The 26,615-nt window shown below is 40.6% G+C and overlaps 1 protein-coding gene across 1 annotated transcript in view; it reads right to left on the reverse strand.

Moving 5' to 3' along the window:
* LAMA4 (laminin subunit alpha 4) overlaps nucleotides 1-26,615 on the reverse strand; it is a 183,786-nt gene that overhangs the window by 110,539 nt on the left and 46,632 nt on the right. The window contains exons 3-4 of the mRNA XM_090038231.1: nucleotides 11,760-11,884; nucleotides 5,605-5,685 (exon numbers count right to left, since the gene is read on the reverse strand). Coding sequence (XP_089894357.1) covers nucleotides 5,605-5,685; nucleotides 11,760-11,884 — 206 coding nt within the window. The remainder of the gene's footprint in view (nucleotides 1-5,604; nucleotides 5,686-11,759; nucleotides 11,885-26,615) is intronic.

Raw genomic sequence — 26,615 nt, forward strand, 5'->3', positions numbered from 1 at the left:
TGACATCCCCTTCAGCAGTGCCATTTTTCTGAACTTGTTGAGCCACCAGGAATTGGTGACAGTCTGCAACTGCTAGTGAAAAAAATCAAATTAAAACCTTAATGCACCAGATGTTGTTTTGTAATCTAACTTCAATCTAGCTAGGTATTTATAGTTGTATTCTTTGTAGCTTTGACACATACGTTCTCCGTCTTGAGCACTTTTAGTTCTGGATCATTTCAGTCTTTTTTTGTGTCAGTATCTTTAGCTGTTTGTTTCTTAGATGTTGTATTTAAGTGTTTTACAGAATGACCTTGGCACAGGGTCCTTCACTTAGCAATAATAATGTTTATTTTAGTTACTATCAACTTTGGACATGATACATCATGTGTTTTATAGGGAAGGGGGAAGAAGCCCAGATTTCATGTTGTGAAATTAAAAGTAGAGGAAGTCTAGATGTCATTTTCACTTTAATTCTTACAAAAAAAGTCAATATAAAATGGTTTGACCTAGACTACTTCTGTGATGAGACAACCAGGTTCTGTTATATCTAAATGCTGAAATGTGGCGAGGTTTGGTTAAAAATCCTTGCTATTGATCTCTCTGTTGATGGCTCTCCATGAAAGAAGAAAGTAATTCTGATTTCCTTGAGATTCTTCATCACTACTTTATTGGTGCTTAGTTCTTTAGCTCCTACAATGAAATCATGTACTTAGCTGCTTGAATTAATTGCCTTTGCTGTGGAAGTGCATGTGTACCTGACCAGGTGCACACACTGCCAGAGTCTCCTGACAGTAAGAAAAATAGCCTACAACATTGGTGACCTTGAGATAAATATTAAAGTTGACATCCATAGTTATATGCTTCTGAAGGAGAGATCTGAAATCAACTGCAAGCATATGCAGATCTCCTATTTTTTAACCTGGCATAGTGTCATTGTCTTCAGTGGGGTTACTCAATTTCCACTGGGATGAGAGCAGTCTTCTATGCACACAGGCAGGAGTTTAGATTGGAAAAAAGAACATATTAAGCTTCATGATTAAAGGCAACTTGTCACTCATGTTCCTTCTGGGCATGTCTACATGTGCACTTTAATGTGCAGTAGCCTATTTTACTGTGCATTAAAGCATCACATAAAAAAAGCACGATCATGCTAATACACAGTAAAATAGGCTACTGAGCATTAAACATCATTTAAAAACCATGAGACTTCATTACTGCACATTAAGGCAACCTAATGTGCATTTCTTTAGTACCTTACATTAGTGGTACTAAATTTAATGTGCATTAGAAAAAGTGCCTTAATGCATGTGTAGACATGCCCTCTATAGCGAACCCCTCTGCAGCACATTGAACCAGGTCAGAGCAGCCCTGGGCTGGCAGGATGAGCCCCCGGTTCTGACCCAGCTCAACGTACTGTGGTCCTGGGTGCATATGTAAATGTGGAGGCTGGGTGCATTAAACTCTGGTGTGAACTGCACCAGAATTACTTTCTTTTAATTAAGTGTGCCCAGTTACAACCAAGGTGTGTCACAGTTTCAACCAGGGTGCAGACATTTTACATGTACTGATAGAAATGCCTGTATGTGGTCATGTTGAAAGGCTTGTTAGATCCTCTGCCAATGCCAACTAGCAAAGTTTGCCAATTTTTTTTATAGGTCAATATTAAAAAACCCCTGAAGTTTTAAATTTGAAAAAGTTCCTCCATTTCTTTTACCATCTGTACAACTGGTTGAAACCTTTTGGAATGTCATGATTCTCCCTCCTCTTTATTAATTTTTTTGATCATCTGTAGTTGGGAACGTTCACATGAACATCCATCTGGTAAGAAGTGTCCTGTGATAATTAGATCATTTCATGTAGGCTGCCAAGCAGCATTCAGATAGTAACAGCATTTACTAATCACTGCTAAATTTGGTACAGATTTGAATTATTTGCTTCAGCATACAAAACTGTATACTTGCTCCAGTCCCTTGAGCATTATGCATCACATGGCATTCCTTTTAATGAAGAAGTGCTTAGATTTTTCTCATCTGAAATATACCATTCAATTCAAGTGCAGCTTTCCATGTGGCAGAAACATGGAAGGTAGTGCACTCTCATTCCAGCAGATGTGTTTGTGGGCATGGAGATAGTTGTTGCCTTCCTTCCTTCTATTAGCCATATCTCATAATTTGGAATAACTGTCATGAATTTAGAGCTGAAAATAAATATGCCACATACACTTTCCTTCATCATATTCCCTTACCTTTTAGTATACCAGATAGGCTTGGTTTGCATGTGACATGACACTTTTGACTTGTTGGCACTGAATGGGAAGAGCAAGGGAATCTGAACAGAAACATACTGCTCCATCTCCTTACTTTATGTGCCAACAAATAGAGTCTTGCTGTAAATACTTTCTCCACTCCTGCTACATCTCAGTAAATGACTCTTTGTTGCTGAAGAATGTTTTATTTTCCATGCAATTTTCAACATGTCTCTTTGTGGAAATAGTAAAATTACTGTATTAGCTTTGTTTCTTCCTGCAGGCATTTTAATTTCCTGTAATTACCAATGGTAAGAAGTAGACTTCCCCTTTGCTGGCATTGCAAATAGAATCTTTTCTCTCTGTCCACTTCGGAATCCAAGATGTATTTTTTTAACACTTAGAACATTACAAAAACTGGATTTTGCCTATTACTGTCTTAAAATCCTATTTCGGAAAACAGTGAACAAAAGGATGTCTCTGCACTACAACTTGGGAATCAGAATGCTGTGTACACAGCTTCTAGGAAAAGCCTCCATGATTTCACAGCACTACAATGCTGGCTACTGGGTGTTCACTGCTAGTTGCCCCACTAGCGGATTGGGACAGGGGCCTGGGACCTACTCTTTCCCTACAGCTTTTTCCTAGTCCCCTGCTTCCAACTGGGGAGCCAGGGCCAGGAGTTCCCTGATGCTGGGGCAAGGGAGCATTGTCCCTGCCTGGGCTTCAGTGGTGGAGCCTTCCCTGGCAGCAGGCAGCTGTCCTGGGGGCAGGGAGCAATGTCGCAGTCCCTGCCAGGAGACAGCTGTATCCTTGTCCCATGCTCCCTGCCAGCTAGCATCCAGGGGGAGCACCCAGAGGGAGCCTAGAGCTCCACCTGGCTGCTGAAGGGGGTTTGTGCTGGGCTGGCAGCAGTGGGAGCAGATTGCTGACATGAGCAGCAAATCTGCTTAAAGTCTTTGTATGTGTAGACACCTGTCCAGGAGAATTTACTGCTCCTGGAACAAATGCATTTGTAGACACACCCACTATATACTAATTCAGGTAGTTCTGAACCAGCCCTTCACACAGAGTAAGAAAACATCCTGTGCAGATGGCAGATGAAGAGAGTATGTGGAAGATTACACATGCTGAAACACCTACAGTGTCCTGTATCCTATAGCTTACTGTCCTGATGTGCCAGTCATATTCCTATGAAGTTGTACAGATGGGAAACGGCAGAATACATCATATCTCCACCTCAGCCTTCTTGTTGGGCAGCCTCCTGGGAGCAGGGAAATAGGTAGAGAGCAGTAATTGTGCATTTCACACTCCAGGTTTTATAACTGCCTGCCTCTTCTTTGAGCCATATAGGAGAAGTAGGGAAACTGTTTTGTGGAGTTTCCCACTGGAAATCATGTATGGCCCAAGCATGGCATAGATTTAAATCGACGGTTGCTTGTGATCTCATGAGAATGTAGGCTCAAAAATGGTTTTGTGTGGTTGATCTAATGTTCAGGGGAAAAGGCCAGCTTAGCAGACCTGCCCCTTATCAGTCTTCTGTGTCAGCACAAGTGGTGGAGAGTAGACAGATCAATTCTGTCCAGGCAATGTATCCTCTCACTAACATAAATGATCCCCTAGGAGAGAAAGAGATTCAGTATTTATGCAACTGAATCACAGTCAACTAGTGATAACTAAGACTATGGATGAGGAATGCTAGGAAGTACCCAAAGGGAATGTCTGTAATGCTGACACTTGTCTTCTAGGAAACAGGCAATGAACACAACCTCATTTTACGTAGGCACTAAATAGCTATCAGATGTTACAACTTTTTCTCACTTCTGATACAAGTTGGACTGGAATTTGTAACCTAGAAGAAAAAACAAAAACAAGCTCCCTGACATTACTAACCACTTAACCAACTTGTCATCTTAGGTTCTTGGTGACGTAAGCTGATTGCTTCCTGCTGTCCTTTTGCACCCCTGCCTAACCCTATCATTTCTTCTGATACAAATAAACCATTAAAAGCTGGTCAGTAGCTATTAGAAAACAGATCAAACAAGCTGACATTATTCATTTCTGTCACTACAAACAGAAATACGTCTGCTTTTTATTTCACAGTCCTTCATTTGCTGGTAGTCTAGTGTGACATTTCAGTACTAATGAGAAACCTCACTGACCTTTTAATTGTCTATATTTTGCTATGTTTGCATATCTGACATTTCAAGAGAATAGCAGGATATAGCCTGATGACTGGAAACAAGTTTCTTCATCTTCATTTTCTACATCTGTAGAAGCTTTACTTGTAAAATTGTCACTGTGGCCATTTCAAAGGTCCAAAGGTAGCACACTGACATTTTGAGTGCCCTATATTTATAAGCAAATTATTTTAGTTAGAAGCTATGGTAACTCTTACTTGGTAAGGGATGAAGTCCTGTGCTCTTTTTTTCTTGGCTTTTTTTAATACCAACTGTAATCTGAATCTGTCATATCCCTTTTTTCTCTCTCTCAGCCAAGTCTCACTTCAGTTCTACACAAAATCTCTTATTTTAGATAATACATCAGAGATTTTAATGCATCAGAGATTTTGTCTGGTACAAAGGCCTGGCAGGACATTGGGGAATCAGCTGAGGCATCCATATCCTGCCCTGACACCTCAGCTTGGTAGCAGTTATAGCAGATCTAACTTATACCACCACCCTCATTAATTTTTTGCCAGTGGGAGTGTAACGGGGTTTAACTTAGAACCAGGCCCATTGATTTCAATGAAATTTCATACAGCATTAGTGAGGGTGTCAGAAACTGGTCCTTTGCAAGATAAAACAGTAAAGTGTATTATGCCATAAAGCTGTATTTGCAGACATTATAACTCTTAATAAGTAGTAGTAGAAACTATTAGTGGACATCTGGAAAACTTGAAAAGGATTGCTGGCTCAACAATTTTTATCGAAACATCATTCAGAATTTAAACAACATAATTTTGCTAATGGTGTGAGCAAGTACTCAGTTCAAGTGTAATTAACAGAAAGCTGTCATTTTGAGGAGGGCGAAGGGAATGTTAGAGGCATACAATACAGGAGCTAATTTTTCACTTTAGCTATCAGTTGTTTTCAGCATTCCAAAATTATTTTCCTCTGAAAAGGCTGGTTTTATGAAGTAAAATGCAAAAAGTGGATAAAATGTACAAAATGTGGATTGTTATCCTTCCCCTGTTGAAATCAATAGCAAATTTGTATTGGTTTTAATGGGCACAGGCTCAAGTCCTGTAGACACACAAACATAATCCAGCCCAGGGAGTGTCAAGCAAAGAATATTCCCCAGTATGGGAAAACTCCCTGAAGGCCCCTGAAACTTTGGCAAGCTTGAGCATTGAGTCAGACTGCTGCGCTGCTTACCTTTCGCAGTTGGATCCTGCATAGTTTTCTTTACAGACACAGCGCACTACTCCACTTTTTCTGTAACAGGCAACTGCAAAACTAAAAAATATTTAAATAAATCAATCAAGATCAGCAACACTTATGACTAACCCATGTCAACATTTTTTGCAGCATAAACATACATTATTTATGTGACCTAAAGCTTAAGGTAACCTGGGGTAAGCACCATCATCTTCTCTTGATATCAATAGCACCCAAAGGACACTGTACACGATACAAGAGACATTCAATGCCTTGCCTTTTCATTTAATCTGGAAGGCATCATGCATGGCTGTAGCATGATACATATAATAAAATATACTGACTTCCTTCGTGTAGCCTAGTTCAGATGTACTTTCATACTCTTACACATGCTGTATATTTTGAATAAAGAGCTTGTGTTCAAGGCAATTGTATATTTCCTATGAATTTAACTGTGCTCCCCTCCCCCTCTTTTTATTTTAAAATGTTGAAGCTGATGTATTGTTTTCAATAGGTAATGGATGGAGCATTATGGGAGCTGAAATCTGTATTTTTTACTACAAATAGGATACAGGACTAGCAGCGACAGCAATTTTGTCTTAATACAGTCCCAACAGGGCCATCCCTCAGACCTGACCTGCAACTACCAGGTGCTGTCAGCTGGCACAGCAGCACTGATGTTCATGAATCTATACTCAAACCACCTGAGGGTCCTCTACCATCTCTAGGAGTGAACAGGTGAATCATAGAAAATTGAGTTGCAAGGGACTTCAGTAGGTCATCTGGTCCAATGCCCTGCTCAAAGCAGGACCATCCCTAAGTAGATCGTTCCAGACATGGCTTTGTTGAGCAAGGAATTCAAAACCTCTAAGGATGGAGATTCCACCACCTCTCCAGGCTACCTGTTCCAGTGCTTCACCACCCTCCTACTGAGAAAGTTTTTCCTAATATCCAACCTAAACTTCTCTTGCTGCAACTTGAGACCATTGTTCCTTGTTCTGTCAGTTAGCCTATACATCCTTTCAGTCCTTAGCCTCTGCTCAACCTGCCAGAAAGAGTACTGATAAGTGCTAACTGTTGGAGTGGCTTTATTGGTATGGTATTCTAACGCCCTGGTTTCCTTTACTTTTTTATGCTTCAGGCCTGAGTTTGAATTTTTTGAAAAAAAATAATGGCATCACAAAATGTGAGACCCAGAGGCTTTTACATGGGGTTTGATTCCAAAGAATGCCCATAGCGTGATTAGTGAAGGCAGGAAGTGCCAATCCCTACACAAGTGGATGAGGGCAACACATCTTAGCTGCAATTACACTTAAGAACAATTATGAAAAAAGCATTTGTAGTCAGTTTAGAAAATATGTGACTAGGTTCTCTTCTGAGCTGAAACTCACTTATCATCACTGGGCACCAGTGTACAGTCAGGTACGATGTGCACGTGTCTTATATTGGAGACTCCTTGGTCCTAGTGGTAACCATCTTCTAATTTTGATCAGTTGGCTATAGTTTTTAAAGGACTATGCACCAACTGAGAATTGGCAGAGCAGAGCTTCTTCTCTGTCCTAGGGTATGGAGTTGCTGACATAATATCAGGCTCCAGCAACTTTATGCCATCTGAGAGCTCCTGTAACCTACTGTAATTTTCCGTTGTGCAGGAGTAACCAGATTCCATCCTTTCTGGGCGCACCTACACGTCACCCCACAATGACATAGCGATATGCTACATGGCCATATGCTGTGCTATGGCGATGTAGTGATTATGTCGGTCTACACATGATTGCCAGATACATCATTGTAGTGGTGCGCTCCTCTGTTATAGCGCACTGCTGTGGCAGCAAAATCTAACCATGAGCAGCATACACAGTGCAGTAACCACTCATACTGCTCCATGCTTCAGTACTTCAAAAAGGACGTACTAAATCATGCTGCCGTAGCAATGTTGCCATACAGCAATGTGTAGAAGCACCCTTTGTGTACTAAAAGGCATAGAGGGGTGAGAATAGGGGGACAGAGCCTGACTTATGTACTGTTTGTCTCAGGAACAAGCAAAATAAAAAGTGTGTCAATAGTTGCTTCACTGTTCCTACTGTATGTCTAAGGGATGATTTCCAGAGTAGAATAACTATGTCTTGTTCGGAGACATTGATATAACTGGACAGAAGTTAAACTGAGTCTTCCCTCATCAGATTCACATGTTATCTTCTGTAATATTTTAGTGGGAACTTTCCAAGCAAAGTACCACCCTTTGGCAGTTGTCCTCTTCCTTTATATAAGAGAGTTCCTCACTATAGATGAAGAAATCACACGGCAGTTTAAAGTTATGAAGAAAGACCAAGGCCATCCTAGTCCTTATATTTTAGACATTTGTTTTAAAAAACAAAAAACAAGCAAGCAAGGAAAACCTCACACAACTCATAAAGTTCCCTCTAATTTAAAATTCAGTAACATCTGTTAAAAATTGGACCAGTCTCCTTTCCCTTCCTTCCCCTCCGCCCCCCACCTGATGATATTACACTTTAGGGGACTGTTATAAAACTTCCCAGGATAATAAACATGAAACACTTGGGACAGACAAAAAAAAAAAAAAATCCTAAGAACAACTGTGTCTGGCAGCTTAGTGATTTGGATGCATTGCTGGCCAGTCCATTTGAGTGTTAAAAATCCATTGGTTTTGTTATTTTTAGGGATAGCATTTCTGTTGCAAAATGGACGAGCAAGAAGTATCTTCCAAATATTTTCTTTTGAAGGCTTCTAATATATTCCATATTTTAGCTTTATGGGAGAGGTAAAACTAATGTTTACCAACAGATGGGGCAAGAAATAGGAAGAAATAATTAAAAAGGAAAGAAAAAAGGATGTATTCTTTTGAATCAGTTGTTCGGCCCTGAAGATCACATTACAGATACAATTATTATTATTTATTTTTTGTAATCCAGTACTGCCTGCAGGCTCCAACTGATTTCAGGCCCCTACTGTGCTGCATGCTGTAGAGATGCTATAAAGACCTTTTCTATCCATGAGAGGTGTTTAAAGTTAAACACCAATAGATATGTTTCAAAATGAACTATGATGCTTGTTTTATGTACTTTTTTCTGGGTAAAGTCAGAAGATTCCATGCCTGTACAATTAAAAGGGATCTTTATTAAGATACATTTTAAAAGATAAATTGGCCAGATACAGCTAGCATTCCAAGCAGGTGTCACAAGATAATTTCCTGGTACATCCTTCAGATGCCTCACTCCTGTAAACCATGCTCTGCTACCTAAGGTCTACGCAGTTTGCTACAAGAACACCACTTTGAGGTCTGGGTTTCTTTGTGCTAGTGATATAAAACAGGGAAAGAGGAAAGCTATTGCTAGGACACAAGCAATAAGGTTCACATCACTTCACAACACAACAATTTTAGGTAGTGTCTTCTAGCTTGGCATTCTTATTTTCACTTCTTGAGATAACTCAGATGTGACCCTTTAAAAGAGCAGATGGTTCACTGAAAAATAAGCTGCATTTGAGGCAGAAGGGAGAGCAGCCATTTAGATGAAGTAATGTTCCAGTTTAAAGGGAAAGAAAGGGACAATTTAGCACTGATACAAAAACAGCAACAGGACCAATGACAGATGCACATTTCTGCACATTATGATAGCATTAAACCAGACATGTTTCAGTAAGACTCTCAGCAGTCTGATTTCTAATTATATTACCATTGCTTGAGTAGGAATACAGAATCACTAATAATCATCTATGGGGTATGCATAAACAGTTTTGAAAGTAAAGTTTCAAAGCATATTCCAGAAATTCTTTATCTTTAATTGGTCTTTTAACATTGTAATCAACTACATTAAGTGATATTAGGTTCTGGGTCTATAAATTGGGTTTAACTTACATTTAAAAAATTATATTAACACTGAAAAAGTTGTGATTTAATTGAATATAAGTCACTGATAAGTCCCCTAACTTTTATGATGTGGAAATATGTTTGCAAGCAAAAGCACAGCATGAATGATTATAGGGAATTATACTATCCTTGCCTGATACTTGTCCTACTGAAGTCAATGCTACATCTTCAACCAAATTCATTCAGAGAGGTAGGTCTTACAGCCATTAATATTGCTGTAGAGCTCAGGTGAATATTTTTTAAGTGCTCAGAGAGCATCAGTATAGAAAGATATTTACAGGAAAAGGGGGAACTGACTTGAAGTGGATAGAGCCCAAAGCTGAATTAGAATTCTGTTACTGATTTTAGGAAAGGCAGAATTACACTCAAAATACCCAAATAAAAGACACAATACAATTATGCAAAAAGCTAAAATGTGAAGGGCTTTATCATAAATATTTTTATAATCCCAATTTTACATTTTTCTATTTTTGACACATTTTGTTACAATGAGAATGAAGTCCAACTTTCTGTGGAACAGAGGTAAATGTAAGTTTAACTAAGGAAATCACTTATAATGAGGAACATTGGGAGAGAATGCATCAGATGCTCCACAAAACTAAATCAGTCTAGATTAACTGAAGTCAATGGGGTTATTTTTATTTACCTCATCTGACTGTCAGGCCTGTACTTTCAGAAAACCTATATTTTATTTGACCACTTCAATATAGGTCAAAATGTATGGTATGATTGAAAAAAAATGCAAAACAATAAAGTTGCAGCTATGTTGTGGCCCTCAAATGCCTGGATATCATGTATAAGGGAACTGTGACTGCAGACTAAAATGGTTGTCGTATGGTAATCAGCCACCTGAAAAAAATTAAATGGCATTTGCTAAACAAAATGCCATGCAACTGTTCTGTTTCTACTGTGGTCATGTTATTGACCCAGCTCCTGAAACAAGAGGAAATAATGCACTCCACTTGTGAACTCATTCATTTGGTTCGTCTTTTTAAACATAGTAAAAGATCTTTGTGAAGAAAACTGGGCATCTTTCTGTGTTTCTCCCTCCCTCTCCCTCTCTCCATTCTGCTCCTCCAGCCCCTACCCTCATGAGATCTCTCTGATCTAGTCAAGGCTGTCATGTTTTAATGTTTTATAAATGCTATTTCCCACCCCACAGTCTCCTTGTGCAAGTAGCTGTTGGGAAATACTTTGTAGGACTTAGGACCATTAGGTTTGGTCCAATTGTTACTAATGATCCTGTGCCTCTGAGCAGCTGAACAAAAAACAAGTCTTCACAATTCAAGGTTGTGCTAGAGTAATCCTCTGGTAGCCATAACAAACATCTTGAAAGCAAGGGAAGAAATTCAGTCAAGGAAAGGCTGATGGAAAATTAAACGGAAAATATAAGGAGGAAATAGCTGGCTCACTAAAAAGAGTGTCTTACAACCTCAGTGATAGCAACCTCTCCTCCCTCTCAATCTAATGGTATTTACATAGATATTTCTTCAAATGGGATATAGGTTTCAAACAAGAGAATGAAAATTTCTTCAGTTATCTTTGTTATGCCATGACAGGTTACTAATACAAAGTCCCCTATGGTGGTTTATTTGATAGTTCTGAAAGCACAGAAATAATGACTGCTGTCAGTGTTCTTCTTTCAGCCTAGACCTTTGTTGTCTGACAATCTTCAAAGTCTCATATTGAAACCAGGCTATAAGTCAGTTGAAATTACACTCTAATGCGTCCTCCAGCATTTTGTATGTCTCTACTGAAGTTGGATGCATAAAATGGAAGACACTGGGATTTCATGAATTGTGCCAAGATACCACTTATTTGGGTGTCTGTCATGTTATGGGCTTTCTCTGATCAATTTCCGCACGTTTCATTGGTATCTTATACCAGTGCCTACCCGCGCGAAAGGGATGGTATTGGCATTTGGGAGGCTATTAAAAGACACTGTACCATTGAGGAAGCTTTCCTACTTAGAAAAAGAGCTCAAAGCTGTTCAGATATTTTCCTCCTCTTTGCTTGTAGGAATCAATGGGAATGACTGAAAAAATATGGCTTTAAATCAAATGTTATTTTCCTTTTCACTCAGTTATAAATTTAAACAAATGAAAATGTGGGAAAATGTTCTTTTTGTTTTTGGAAGTGCAGCAATCTGTTTCTCCTCCCATATCCAATGAGGATTGTTGCTTCTGGCTCTGAACTCAGAACAGAAAGGGCACAAAGAAAAGAAAAGAAAAAAGAAAAGAAAAGAAAAGACTGTTTTACGTACTTGGCAAATGATGGCAAAGGGCAAGGGCAAGGCTGGCAGGATGTGGGCACTCCTCTGAGAACATCAGCAATGAAACCATCCAGGCATCTTTCACAGTGCTCTCCAGTTGTGTTTCTCTGGCAATCCTTCAAAAGCAAAAAGAGTGACAAATGTTAGAGGAAGGTGATGCTTAATTCAGGCCGAGCAGAAATGATTTAGGCAAGTTCTTTGCCAAGCAGAACAAGGACTGGTGCCAGATCTGAACCCTTCAAACTACTAACAGATTAAAATGAACCTGTTTGTAACTGGCAATGCATGACAAATGAAGATGTTCTGAACAATTGGACTGCCAGAGAGGGTGGACGAAGTGGCACACAGGATGAAGCTATCAGTGAGGGCATGTGCATGGAAAGGCTCTCTGAACACAAAGTGTGCCCTGTATATTACCTAGAAATGTCATTAGAATTCAGATTTAGTGGTCAGGTCTGTTTAGGAGCTGGATGCACTGGAAGGAATGATTAACTGCCTGGCACCAAGCCAAAGTGAAAATTGCCCACTGGTGTATATAAGCATCACAGATTTCAGTACAGATGCATGCTTATTCAGGGAGAAAGGGGGTTATTCCATGAACTCGATGACTAAAGTGAACATCAAGGAAAAGTGTAGATTAACAATGACTAATAGGCTGGTGTCTTTGCTTTTTTTGTTACGTGAATTTTACATACTTGGATTTATTACTATGTGTTTCTCCTGGTCTTAAAGAAGCTAGCACAAAGGAGGCAACTTAGGGGACTGCCGTATACTGTCTTCTGAAAAATATAGTGCAGGAGCTTCAATATTAGTTTTCCTATTTTTCTCTGACATACAAAATAATCAGGCAATAGCCCACCTGCTTGAGAAGGGTTTTAATCTCCTTTGGTCAATATTTGGTAAAACCAATCCATAAAATGAGCAATTTATCAGCTTACACAGAAAGGGGCAGATCCCCAGCTGGTATGAGTTGTCATAGCAATGTTGTAATCAGCAGAGCCAGGACAATTTATGCTGGATGAGGATTGACACCATGGTATTTTATGGTGATGATTATAAAGCTATGCACCTGACTACCACGTCCCATAAAAACCTCAAGCCATTTTGAAAGCTATTATTAATTAAGTCATTTAAAGCGATGAGATTAAGTAAGCATTGATAAATTGCCTATTTTACAGATAGCAAATTGAGGCACAGATGAGTTAAGTGAATTGTCCATTACCACTCAGCAAGAGAGTGAATATTATAGAGCCAAAAACAGAATTCAGGAATCTATCTCAGTCATTTCTACTTCAGCAGGGCGTCCAGAAAATGTTTCTTTGGGAACAAAAAAATCAAACCCAACCAAAAATAAAAGAAAAAATCCCCTCTCTACTAGTGAGTTGTCTTTAAAGAGACTGGGTTGGTATGATTTTCTTCTGCGTTATACCTTGTGTAATAGCGATTGTGATAATCCCAGTTAAAATTCTTCCTGTACATCACTTAGCACAGATTTTTGACAGCTGGTGGGAAATATTTTGTCTTGGGTTAGTTTGTCAGATATCATTGTCTAGAATTCTACATTTGAAGCTGGTATAGGTGATATAAAGAAAATGACCTTGGTGCCTTAGCATCTTCTCTAGTAGAAATTTAATCACATCAAAAAAATCACAGCATGGTTAGCAATTGGCACTCTCTGGAATAACAGGGAAGCTGAAGGTCAGGTTTCAGGTGCATTAGCAGAGCTGCAAGATGAAGATTGTACAGTGCCTGCCAACAATACAGTTGACTTACAGCAATCAACACTACATTTCCAGGAGGACCAAATTACAGGGGAATGAGTTTATTGTGAGCCACCTAAAAACTGTATATTTGAAAATTCCCCTTGAACTACAGCTGTACTGCACTGTGCTGTACTCTGTGACAAGGGGAGCATGGAAAAAGAATTAAAAGAGGAAAATGTAATGAAAAAAACAGTAGTGATTCCTCTGAATCATAAACCCTGAATCTGGCATCATAGATCCTGCTTTGAATTAGATACACTAAGATCACCTTTACTTGTTGGTATAAATTGAGAACTTTCACTTACTCATGGCTAGAGGTCACCAGTCAGTTTATATCCTGCATAGCCTGCACCCCCTCGTACAAAAGCTATAAATACACAGCTTGAGCCAGTCTTATTTTCTTTGAATTTTATATTATTCCCTTCTCTTTAGATTGAGGCAGGTTCTGATCAGAAGAGCCTAGACCATTTTAGATTCTGGATGAATCCTGTGGGATGACCTGAGCTGGTCACTACATGTGTTTTAGCCTCATCCAGGTTATGTCAAAACTGATAGTTAGGCATAGCTGTACACTCATCATCAAAGCCATATGCACTGATCATCTGTATTGAAAAACAATGCACTGATAAACCCCTGAGATTGAACCTGGAAGCTTTGCTGAACTTCTAGTTATAAGGGTGACCCATTCCTTTTTGCAGTGGAAGTCCACCACCAGCAATCCCATAATTTCCTGTTCCCTTCCTATACCACATTTATACCCCACATCCCCTCTCCACTGCCCATAAGCAGAAACAATGGAAGGAGAAAAAGTGCTGTTCCCTGGAAGGACTTCACTTTGCATGGTGCAAAGGAATCTGGGATGCATCTTAATATGACTTTTGTGAAATAAGATGCGAAGTGTAGTTGGCTAGATGACATAATGTAGATGGAGGAAGGATGGTTTATGTAGCCCAGGTTGAGAATAATCTCAAATTCAGTCTTTACAGGTATGATGAATAACTATACTAATGTACAAAAATTATGATAATTGTTTATTTACACAAAGCTATATATCCATGATGGGTCCTTACAACAGATAAAATATGAAAAGCACAATTTACAACTGTTCTTTACCTGAGGATTTTTTTATATATAGATGCTAACAGCTGTGCTACACTTAGATTTTAAAAAATGACATGCAATTGATTGATATCAGAGTGATATTTGGAACAAAGTAGGAGAAAGCTTGGAACTATAGATTAGATTAAACATCAAATGGGGTTAGGAACGGAAGGAGTCCAAAGCAGGATGGGGAGGAGAGAAGGTTAGACAGAAAAAATAAATCAGACATGGTGCAAGAGGAGATGTGGCATGAAAGAATCTGGAAGGCTAGTACAGTTTCAAGAGGTGGAATAATCATGCAATATTCATACATGATTATTTACTATCATTTCCCAAGTCTTCTATAGGGAATATTGCATCATGCAAATGGTCAAAGTTGAAAGAGAAAGGATGGCTTTTTGATTAAGGCATTGAACTAGGTGTCTTAGGAACTTTAAATTCAGTCTGGCTTTGCCACAGACTTTCTGATTTTGCTTTGGGCAATTCAGCTTACCTATCCGATCCTCAGGTCTCTATGCATCACAATGGGTATTGCTAAGATAAATTCATTGATGTTTTCCAACTGCTCAAATACTATGGTGATAAATGCAGTAGGGAAGCAGGGCACTTGGTGGTACTTCTCATATCTGTGGTGTTTTTCTTCCACTGTAATGGAGATTGTTAACAGAACTTCATCCCTAAAGACCTTATTAGCTGAGTGCCTCAGGCACTTTCAAGTGTGATTCTATTCAGGAAAGTGACTATATGGAAATGTTATCATCTTATTCAACAAATCTGATTCCCTGGTGTACTCGGGGTCATACATTTGTCTTTGGAGGAAAACGTGTCTTTATGCTGTATACTTCCATTAGCATTCCAGAGCCAACATATATTCTGTGCATTTTCAACAGAATATATCTATGTGAAACTGAGGAAGGGAAAAATGACACTGGATTTCAGAAGTGTTTCTGAGGACCCTAAGAGACTGGGATTTACAATTACAGAAAAACACATTTTCCTTTTTTAACTGAGCACATTTTTTCAGAGAAATAATTCGAGAAACAAGAAAGATGGAACTCCACAAGGCAGATTCACTGAGTTACCTTTCAGAGAGTACCAGGAGAGGAGCACTCCTAGACAGGGGTACCTACATGCATTTTTGCCTGCATATTACCATGTATTTTGCACCACTGTTTTGAGTCACAAATTTTACTATGCTTACAACCTTTATAATCCCAAATCCTCTTCTGAAAGAAGATCTAAAAATTAATTAAAACTTTTTCTATTCTTATTGTTGTTTTTTATTTTATAAACATGGAGGGAATAAATAACAAAAGGAAAACATGAAAGATTATGGTAGAGTCCTTAAGAGACAATGCACACTCTCTGTCTCCTCAGGTAGGAGTGCACATGTTCAACTGAACATAATATTGGTCACATTTTAGCAGAAAAATTAAGGTGCATTTCAGTGAAATTAAGGACATAGCAGCTGCATAGATTTGTTAGTCTAAGTTAAAATTTTAACCCAAATCCTTTGCAGATAGCCATATTAATACAAGTGGTATTATTACAAAACCAAAGTCAAGTCAGTGATGTCCTTTAAAGCTTAGCTGGCTTGTAAGTGCTTTTAAATGAAGATACACTCCACAGTATGTAATCATTCATATACCATTATATCGTCAACAGCCTGTCAGATGATAGAGTATTCTGAATGCATTTTCCTATGTTAGACAATGTCAAGTTGTTTGAATTGCTACAGTCTTACAGATTATTATAAATCAAGGTGAATGAGTCTACATAGTTTTTATTATAGACAGCCACACTTCATGTATTTTCTGCAGAAAAGATTATTCTGTGTTAATATTATTCTCAACTTGAGCTACATAAGCCATCCTTCCTCCTCCACCTACATTATGTCATCCAGCCAACTACACTTGGCATCTTATCTCACAAAAGTGGTATTAAGATGTATCCCAGATTCCTTTGCACCATGCAAAGTGAAGTCCTTCCAGGAAAAAGCACTTTTTTCTTCTTTTATTGTTTCTGCTATATGACATTGTCTGACAGAAGTCATACGAACTAAGTGTTCTAGAAGGGTATGTTGGTGTCTAATGCCTATTTAGTCATCTAAACTTATATTGAATCATGGGGAGGTTAGGCATCTTAATAGAAATTAGGCACCTAAATATGTTGTGGGTGTAGCCCTAATAGCGTGCGTACGTTTGATTAGGCAGTAAGTCTTTTTGTTTTGTCTTTGTACCATGCCCAGTGCAATGAGCTTCTGATCTGTGAAAATATTATATTATTATTATAGTGTTGTAGAAAATTGAATTGTCTCCCTGTAATGGCACTGGAGCAAGTTGCCCAGCAAAAAAGAAATGTTTTTACAGAAATGAAAATAAATGAAGATTAAACAAACAACTGCCTCAAAAAAGCAAAAAACCTCACAAAGAGAGACTTTTGTGAAATAAAACAATGCTTCCAATATGTCAAACTAAATTCCACTCTCCTATCCATTGGGGAAGGGATGGGGGAAAGGGTAAATATCAGCATTTGCAAGTAGAAAGACAAATATACTTTTCTTGTTTGAACAAATGTAATACCGTTGAATTAGGTGCATGTATGGTACCTACTTTTTTATTTAATGCAGTTGATGGCAAAACTCTCATGATTTCAACATGAAAAGGAGTAGGTTATCTGTGAAAGTTGGAGGCTGAATCAAGCCACCATCATCAATTCAGAAAATGCTTTCTCTGTTGAAAAGGGACTATTTTTAATGCAATGCAACATGGATAACTTTTCATGAAGAGAAATAGTTTGGTCGTGATTATTATTCCAGGTGAATGGAATATAAACAAGTAAATCATATGGTGGCAATGATGCAAACACTATGTACATGTGTATACTCTTTGGATTTACTTTTTAAACTACAGAGATGGGCTTGAGCCACAATGTACAGCTCCAGATGCAAGCTTTCTGGTCAAGCTTTTGCAATATGTATTCCTTCTGTTACAGAGATGGGCAACATTGTCTACTTCCAAAATCGAGACTCTGGTCTCAAAACCATCAAATTCATGAGATTTAAAAATACATAATTTGACTTTTGCTTTTTAAGCCTCTTAAGGTTCAGATTTTGAGCTTCTCCCTCAAGTGATAGAAATTTACTTTTAGTGTTTTGAAGGAAAGCTGAGTCTCTTACATAACAGCATGACTCCAAATTGCTGAAGCTTTAAGGAGAAAAACACCAAGTATTGTGTGCCTTGCAGTAAAATCATGGGAGTTGGCAGCCTTAAAGAGGACTCAGCCACAAAATCTGGATTCAGATCTAATTTGAATCTACTGACCCTTGAGCTTATGTCATGTCTATTTCATAAATTAAATATGTTTTATTCAAGCATGCTGATTAAATTTTAAAAACTGCATTTTCTCCATCTGTGACCTTCCCTAGCTTGCCATGTATGAACAAGTAATATTGCTGCAATCAGCCCTGTCTCAGCAGTGCTGACTACTTATGCCCCACACATCTGAGAAAGAAGCTACTTTGCTTTGCCCCTGTGTATGGCAGTGACTCCCAAAGGATGTGCTGCAGCCTATGAATGTGCCACAAGAGCAATGGAAGTATGCCACAAGATCCCATTGTGTGAGGAGATCAATGCTCTTCTCCCACATCTGGCAACCTGTATCTATCCCACCTACTACAGTGGCACCTGAGGGTGCTCCTCTGAAGATGGCCACTGCTGCTGTCCTTCTCCAGGCATCCCCAGACCATGCTCCTAGCAGTGTGCTCTGCTGCAAGTGGGCAGGCAGGTGAATGCACTGATGGAGCTATTTTGTGCAGCGAGAGAGGTCACGGGGGTGGTCGCCAGTATATGAGACTCTGCAGGAGCAACCTTAGAAGCAGGTGCTGCCCTTGCCCCCTGAGGTGCAGACCAGGGGTCAGGGCAAGGTAGACAGTAGATAGAGCAGGGCACAGCAGGATGAGGTCCAGCCCTTGCCTCCCTTAAGTGGCACCAGCTAGATCAGTGGTTATCATCTTTTTTAGTCACAAGGCCTCTCTCTTTTTTTTTAAATTTAGATCTATCTCAGTGGATTCTAACTGAGCTGCCACAAAATTCAGAAAAATTATGGAGGGGTTCCTTGAGGTTAAAAGGGTTGAGAACCACTGGCATAGAGACTAGTCCTTTGCTTAAAGGAAGATGTATTTTGTGCTATTTTTTGACACTACATCTCAGCACTGGCATGATTTCCTCCTGCAGGGGCATGCAATACATTAGGTGTTTTGAAAAAATATATATATACACATGCCATTTTGGTGTTCTGCCAATTTTAATCAAGAAAAAAAATGTGCCTAGGGTACCAAAAGTTTAGGAAACACTGGTGTAAAGGAAAGAAAGTGCCCCACTTGAAGTTCAGTGCTTGTGATGACCCCTCATCTCTGAGCCCTGACTGGTTTCTCCTTACCAAACAAAGTGTCAGAGGCCTTGTAGGTCTCATAGGTATATATTACCTTTGTCCTTCTCAATGTTGGACAGATGAAGTCCATCTGTGCGGAAGGAAAGAAACCAGTTGCAAGCTGCCAGGTTACTCTTAGAGTGAAAGGTACCTAATATGCTGCAGAATTGTGCCAACTCCCTGCTGTTTTCCCTTAGTACTTGATGGATGGATGTAGATCTGCTGGCTCCTCTCCAAACCTGCCTTAGCAATCATGTGGAACATATTACCCTCAAGGGCAGAACTGCCAAATCGATTCCAACCCTTCCATTCAGCTGTAAGCCCAAACACTTAGACATACAAATCATTCTAACGACAACGTCCTCTATTGTTAAAAATTCCGTAAGAGGCTTGAATGGATTCCAGTAAATCTGTCCTCTATTACCATCATGACCCTTTTATCTTTGCAGTTCCCCAGAAGGGACTCTACCATAATCACCAGATACCTCAAATGTACACGGATCTTATATGCAGCACCTTGCAGAAAATAAAGCACCAAAAGATTTCTAGGAATAAGTCAACAGAATCCTTTTCTGATTCTTTATCTTCGGATTCTGTTTTGTGTCGCCAAATATACATTCACTGATCAAACACTGGTATACTGTTTTCCCTCCATTATTAATAACAACCTCAAAAACTACATCAACCTAAAAAATGTCACCTCTGTCCAAAAATACCTATGCTCCAGACAGCTGTCCTTGCCACTTGCCATTTAATCCTTTCACCCTTCCACTGCATGTTGAAGTCATTGTCACAGCCCTTTACAAGTAGACCCAACTGGTCTCCACTCTCAAAGGCATATACCACTATCTTTCAGTCTGGGCTGTTGAGTAAGAGTCACATGTCTCCTTCTTAAGTCCACTCCACATATTAACCTGGGCTGCACTCATTGGTGATGTGACCCGGGGGGGGCATGGGGGGGGGCACATGCTCCCCAGATTTCTGTACTGACACCAGCGCATGGGACAGAGGGCTGCAGCCTGACTGGAGCCAGGGCCCAACAGCAATGGGGGTGGTGGTGGTGGCATAACTTCTGCACCAATGGCAGAGCATAGACCTGCAGCCTGCCTGGACCCAATGCCTGGCAGTGGCACGGAGTTGTGTGCTCCCACTGAGAGAGTGGCACAGAGTTATGTCCCCCTCCTCCCCCCACCACTTTCAGCACTTGTTTCCTATGGCTGCACTGTCTCAGAAAATTTGTAGGCTTGCTGTTTCAGCTATATATGCTATTCAGAACATTTTAGAGCAGATGATGGTCTGTAAACATTACAAATTTATGGTAAATTGTAAAGTAATTTGAAGCACAGTAGGATTCTTCATTTTACTATCTGCTTCTCTCCTCCTTCCCCCATCCTGCAAATTTCACTGGGAATTTAAAATGGAGAGCTTCCTTCTGACTAGCTCAGCTCCAGCTTGTTGGGGAGAGGCTGAGGGAGGTATAAAACACTCCTCCATATCCTGCTCATTTCTTTTACGATGAAGCCTGATTGCTTATGCTTTAAGTTGGTGAAACACATTTCCTCTTGTCTGCATTCTGCCATCTTCAGCTGCTGTAATTTCATACATGAAGCAAGTGATATGGACTTACAGCCCATATTGAAAATTACAAGGCAATGGAGCTGGCTGGCTTCTTCTCTCTGACTGCATAACTGAAGAGAGCACAAGAAGACCTTACAGAGAGCAAAATACTCAATTCAGCATAGAGAGTGGATCTCCTATTCTAGTAAGGCGTGGATGAATCATCAATGCATGCAACAGGGCTGACTAATGGCTTTGAGACATTTTTGATGTCTATACAGTATTCTACCATAAATGCAGTTTAGCCTCTACCAATTGATGTCTCTTCTTTTAATTGAAAGTGGTCCTTTCCTATATTAGAAAATAGATAGATTGCACAACTGTCCAGTTTTAATTAAAGGATCAAATGATTGATCTCTGCACTAATTTTACACTAGAGTGTATAAAAGGAATGCTCTATAAGCAATTATTCTTTGTGTTTGGATACCTAATGAGTGTGCTGATTTACTGATTGTGTATACTCAATAAGCTTTAAGAAACTCCATGGGATAGATTTATACTCTATAAATAAGTTTGAAAGGAGATTTAAAAATAGAACCCTAAGATAAATAGTGATGTTTGTAGAAATTAAAGAATAAATACTATACCTTGGGGCAACATGAATAAGCTTTCAATTTTCAGTAGATTTCAAAGTCAGAGCAGGAGCCAATGAAAATTTCATATAGTTTCTCTGCTGTGGGAGCCACAGCCACTAGGCTGATTTTGGGGATTTGCATGCAGAGAAGCCTAGAAGCATGTTTATCACATCTGATCTTATAATTCATCTCTGCTGGAGCAGCTGGTGCTTCTCATTTTCATTGTACCCAAGACCCATGCACTTGTTCAGTTTGTGTCTTAGTTATCATCTAAAGTAGAAAACAAATAGAACAGAATTATGCCTATGTTGTTTTTTTAACCATTTCTTGCACGAACTAAAATGTTTGACTTTTTTATATGTCATCATTTTTTTTAAAATTCCTTTTAGAAATTGACTGGAGAAATGTAAAGACATTTCTTCTTACTTTTATGGATTTTAGATATATTTAGAAAAATCTAGGGACATCTATGATTTAGAGTTAACATAGTCTGTGACTGCAATTAAAGATCATCACTTCTTTGATAAACCTCCCATCGCTTATTTAAAGCAGGAAGCTAGTAGGAGCAGAAGCTCCTTTACCTAGCTGTAGTAATACATTAATGATAATAAAACCATAGTGATATGTATACAAATCTATTCTTCTCTTGCCCTTTTCAAACAACTTTTACCTAAGTTATTTGGATGTAGAGGGCTGATCCTATCCATGTATCCTGCAACCTTACTATCTGGCTTGATAGTTACCAGTGTAACAGAGGAACAACTTGCCTACAAATCTGGGGGTATTGCAGACCCAGTATCATGGGGTCCTGTTCCCAGGAGCCTCCCTGTGATGTGAATTCCCTTTCTTCTGTGTGGCCTTGCTCCCTCCTGTGCTGTTCTAAGCTTTCCAGCTGCTGTCATTATCAGGTTCTTCTAGGGCCCTGTCCACTATTTTCAATGGTATTGGATCAGATGTGGAATCAGCTGGAAGAGGATAAGGCAGGGGCTGGGTGGCTCAGTGAGATTGTGCTGCCTCAGAGGGGAGTAGACCCTAGCTTACAGATGGGGCCCCTTCTCCCAGTGAGGTAGGGATTTTCCCAGAGCTCTTTACGCAGTGAATACAGGCATACCTCGTTTTATTGCGCTTCGCAGGTATTGTGTTTTTTACAAATTGAAGGGTTGTGGCAACCCTGCATCGAGCAAGTCTATCAGCGCCATTTTTCCAACAGCATTTGCTCACTTCGTGTCTCTGTGTCACATTTTGGTAATTCTTGCAATATTTCAAACTTTTTCATTATTATTATATTTGTTATGGTGATCTGTGATCAGTGATCTTTGATGTTACTATTGAAAGAAGTTCTACTGTGGGTAAAATGCTATCAAACAGCATCGCATGCTACAGAGAAATCTTTCGTGAAAGGAAGAGTCAATCAATGTGGCAAACTTCATTGTTGTCTTATTTTAAGAAATTGCCACAGCCACCCCAACCTTCAGCAACCACCACCCTGATCAGTCAGCAGCCATCAACATCGAGGCAAGACCCTCCACCAGCAAAAACATTACGACTCGCTGAAGGTTCAGATGGCGGTTAGCATTTTTTAGCAATAAAGTATTTTTTAATTAAGGTATGTACATTGTTTTTTTAGACATAATGCTATTGCACACTTAATAGACTACAGTATAGTGTAAACATAACTTATATGCACTGGGAAACCAAAAAATTTGTGTGACTCGCTTTATTGCGGTGGTCTGGAACTGAACCCGCAATATCTCCGAGGTATGCCTGTACATGGAGCAAGGGCTAACTGCAGAGGACTTTGGGTAATGCTTCATCCATAGTCTGGTGATTAGAGAGGTCTTCCCTGAAATGCAAGTTCAAATACTCTCCTGGTGAGGGGACCTAGAGCATGGGTATCCTGTTCCCTTGGCAAGAACCCTAACCAGTAGGTTTAGATCCTTCTTCTTTTTCTGCTGTTTTTGCCTAACTAAAATTTCAGGACTTGCTCAGCCTTACACGTGTACCTGCAGCTGTCTGGACAGAGTATAGCCCTACTAAGCATGTTTAATATGCTATGGCAGGTAATGCTGAATTGTAGACTGTGCTTAAGTGTATAAAAAATTGCTCTTTCATGGTACATACATAGGTGCTGGGGTGGGACCAGGGCCCTTGGGCCACTAAGTACTTGGCACCTCTGGCTACATATACACCATTTAAGCATGAATAGTGAAATTGGATTTAGCCCCACATTTCTAAATCTTCTCTAAGTTTCATAGTTCATAGTTTCAAGTTGGTAGGGTCAGAAGGGACCTAAGCAGATCATCTAGTTCAACCCCTTGCCATGGGCAGGAAAGGATGCTGGGGTCAAATGATCCCAGCTATGTTGCTGTCTAGCCTTCTTTTGAAGACCCCCAGGGTAGGGGCAAGCACCCACTTCCCTTGGAAGTTGGTTCCAGCTCCTAGCCACCCTGACTGTGATGTAGTGCCTCCTGATATCTAGCCTGAATCTACTCTCAGTCAACTTATAGCCATTGTTCCTTGTTACCCCCGGTAGTGCACGGGGCAACAGGGACTCTCTCATTGCCTGCTGGTCCCCCTTGGCAAGTTTATAGGTGGCCACCAGATCCCCTCAGCCTTCTTTTGTGGAGGCTGAACAGGTTCAGGTCCTGTAGCCTCTCTTCATAGGGCCTGCCCTGCTGCCCCCTGATCATGCGAGTGGCCCTCCTCTGGACCCTCTTGATGCTGTCCACATCCCTCCTGAAGCGCGCTCAGAACTGGACACAGTACTCCAACTGTGGCCTGACCAATGTCTAAGTAATTCCTTTCATTCTTTCACCTTTTGCTAACTTAAATCCTGTTAGTGGTAGAGTGATATTATACCTGTGATGGTCCAGGAATTATTCAAGGATTTCCTAGGGCAATATATTTAATTGGACCCATTTATCATCCTAAGAAATCCTTGCCTGTAACTTAAATCATTCTTTCTTTCTGAACCATTCTTACTCCCTGCAGTCCATATGACTCCTGTCCTAGCCTTATGTTCTCCTCTTCCTTGCCTCTTCCAAATCCTTCCAATCTGCCCTCTCTTTTCATCAAATCCTTTCTCTCCAATTTACTTAATTTTGTCCTCCCCTCTTTCCTCCAGGATCTGCTTACTTTGCTGAGCTAAGGACTGATACAGACTGATAGAATACATTGGGATTTAACTCTGAGTAAAATTGCTCATTCCAGTTGAATCTAATTATCTTTAAAAATACTATAGGTCACAGTAAATTTGGACCCTATGTTTCCGGATTACTTTCAGCAGCAATCAACCTTATTCATTTCTTTTCCACCCTCAATGACTGCCATACTTTTTTGCAGAAAACAGCAACTACTAAAACCACTTACTGTATTTACTCAAGCATAAGATGATGCCAAATATAGGATGGCCCCCATAAGTAGATTCTATATATGGAAAATATATAAATTTGTTATATTTTCCCATATATAGAATCCTATTATTGGAGGCTTGCCTTGAATTTGTCCCCCTACCATTGCTACGTCAGGGAAAATAAATCTGGGGAGGGGGGGTCAGGTGGGTCCCTTGCCCTCTCTTCCCTCAACTTCTTCTTCCTGAAACCCCTTACCCCCACTTACTGTCAGACCCTGCTCTCCTTGAGTACATGGGACTGAGGGGCAAATCTGAAAACACTGACTTTGAAATAAACACAGCTATATTAATTTGCATAAAGCCATTTGGGTACTCATAGACTTAGTGAATCCAGAATTTATGCATTTTTGCTTTTCTGAAACTGCTGCAAGTTTTAGCACAGGTACTCCATACACACACTTTTAAGCAGAACGTTTATACCTACTTATATGTAGTACAAACTGTGCATGATATAAGTTCAAAACCAAATAACTCATTATTTACCGTATAGTTCATAGGGCTCGGTCCCAGCAGAGGCAATAGTATTTCAAGCCATGGTGACCCTATAGCTCAGCACTGCTCAGTAGGTGTGTGTACTTCACATACCCTCCCCTCCCCAAAAGGATCCATATGCTAATTAGCTCCCCACTCATGACTGAAACTGGGCTTTAGTGTCATGAGTCCTGGGATTCTTCAAAAGTGTATATGCAGATGAAGTACAGGGCAACGTGGTCCGGCTCCACCTCACGGAGGGTGAGGCCACATTAATCATATATGACAGGCCAACAGCAAGGGTTACAGGGATTCTCGATGCCCTATTTGGTGATGTTTGCCACATATTTAAGGCTGATGAAAAAATAGGACTAATTGGAAATGGGAAAAAAAGCACAGCTCAACTGTGGGAGTGAAGAGGAAGTAAAAAATGTATTTAATGTAGTGGCTCACCATGACTTTAAAAAAAAGTTGGGCAATGGGCACTATTATATAGCTTATTCTGATGGGATACACTAGTCTGTCATTGTAGTGGGTTCAAATCACGATTTTTGGTTCTGTGGTGGAACCGGAGCTTGCTCCATCCACTCCATACATTGACCTGGTATTGCAGTGTGTCACGGAGTCACATAAGTGCCCCGTGACTGCGAGGGTGATTGGCAGAGCTGCCAATCACCCAGGCAGCTCAGGTGCCGGTTACCAGGGTGACCAGGTGGGTCACATGGCCAGAAGGGGGCAGGGCCGGGCCTTTGTAAACAGCTTAGGCCGGAGCCTGCCTAGCAGTTCCCTCCTGGCTGCCGCAGGAGCAGGAGCTCTGCAGCTGAGCTGAGTGGAGTGGCCCGAGTTAGTAGTCGCAGCCTTACCACGCTAACCGGCCACGATGATGCGGGGGACAAGATCGCCCTAAAGGAAGGTAGGCTTGAGAGCCTTGGTGGGGGTTTGGGTTTATGTTTGGAGCACGGAGATTCTGTGTGGTTTATGTTACAGCCGGGTTACAGTTTGCTCCGGAGGAGGCCTCAGCGGGGCTTCCCAACAGCTTGGGGGTTCCAGGTGCCCAGTAGGGGGCACAGTGCCAGTGGGGCACTATTGTCTGTGCCAGAGAGGCACCGTATTTCACCGGGGAGGCGCAGTGTGCGGGGTTGCAGACCCCAGCCCATAAGGGCAGTGTTTTGCCCAGTGGGGTAACCGGACCCAGAGAAGGGTCAAGGGGACAGGCACAGCGGCGGTCGCCTGTGCCCCTAGCGTGCGGAGCGCAGTAGCAGCCCCTGAGAGGGCAAGGCCCCAGAGCAGGGCAGAGAAAGAGCGCGAGGCGCACAGTGTCGGCCCCAGAGAGGGCAAGGCCCCAGAGTGGGGCAGAGAAAGAGAGAGGGCGAGCAGGCGAGGAATGCCGGCAAGGGCGCCGGTATTAGGGTGGCAGTAGCGAGCCAGGCCCAAGGGTGCCAGTATTAGGGTGGCAGTAGCGAGCCAGGCCCAAGGG

The sequence above is a fragment of the Crocodylus siamensis genome, chromosome 1, assembly GCF_052110815.1.
Source record: "Crocodylus siamensis isolate JL-2025a chromosome 1, ASM5211081v1, whole genome shotgun sequence".
Classification (NCBI taxonomy): Eukaryota; Metazoa; Chordata; order Crocodylia; family Crocodylidae; genus Crocodylus; species Crocodylus siamensis.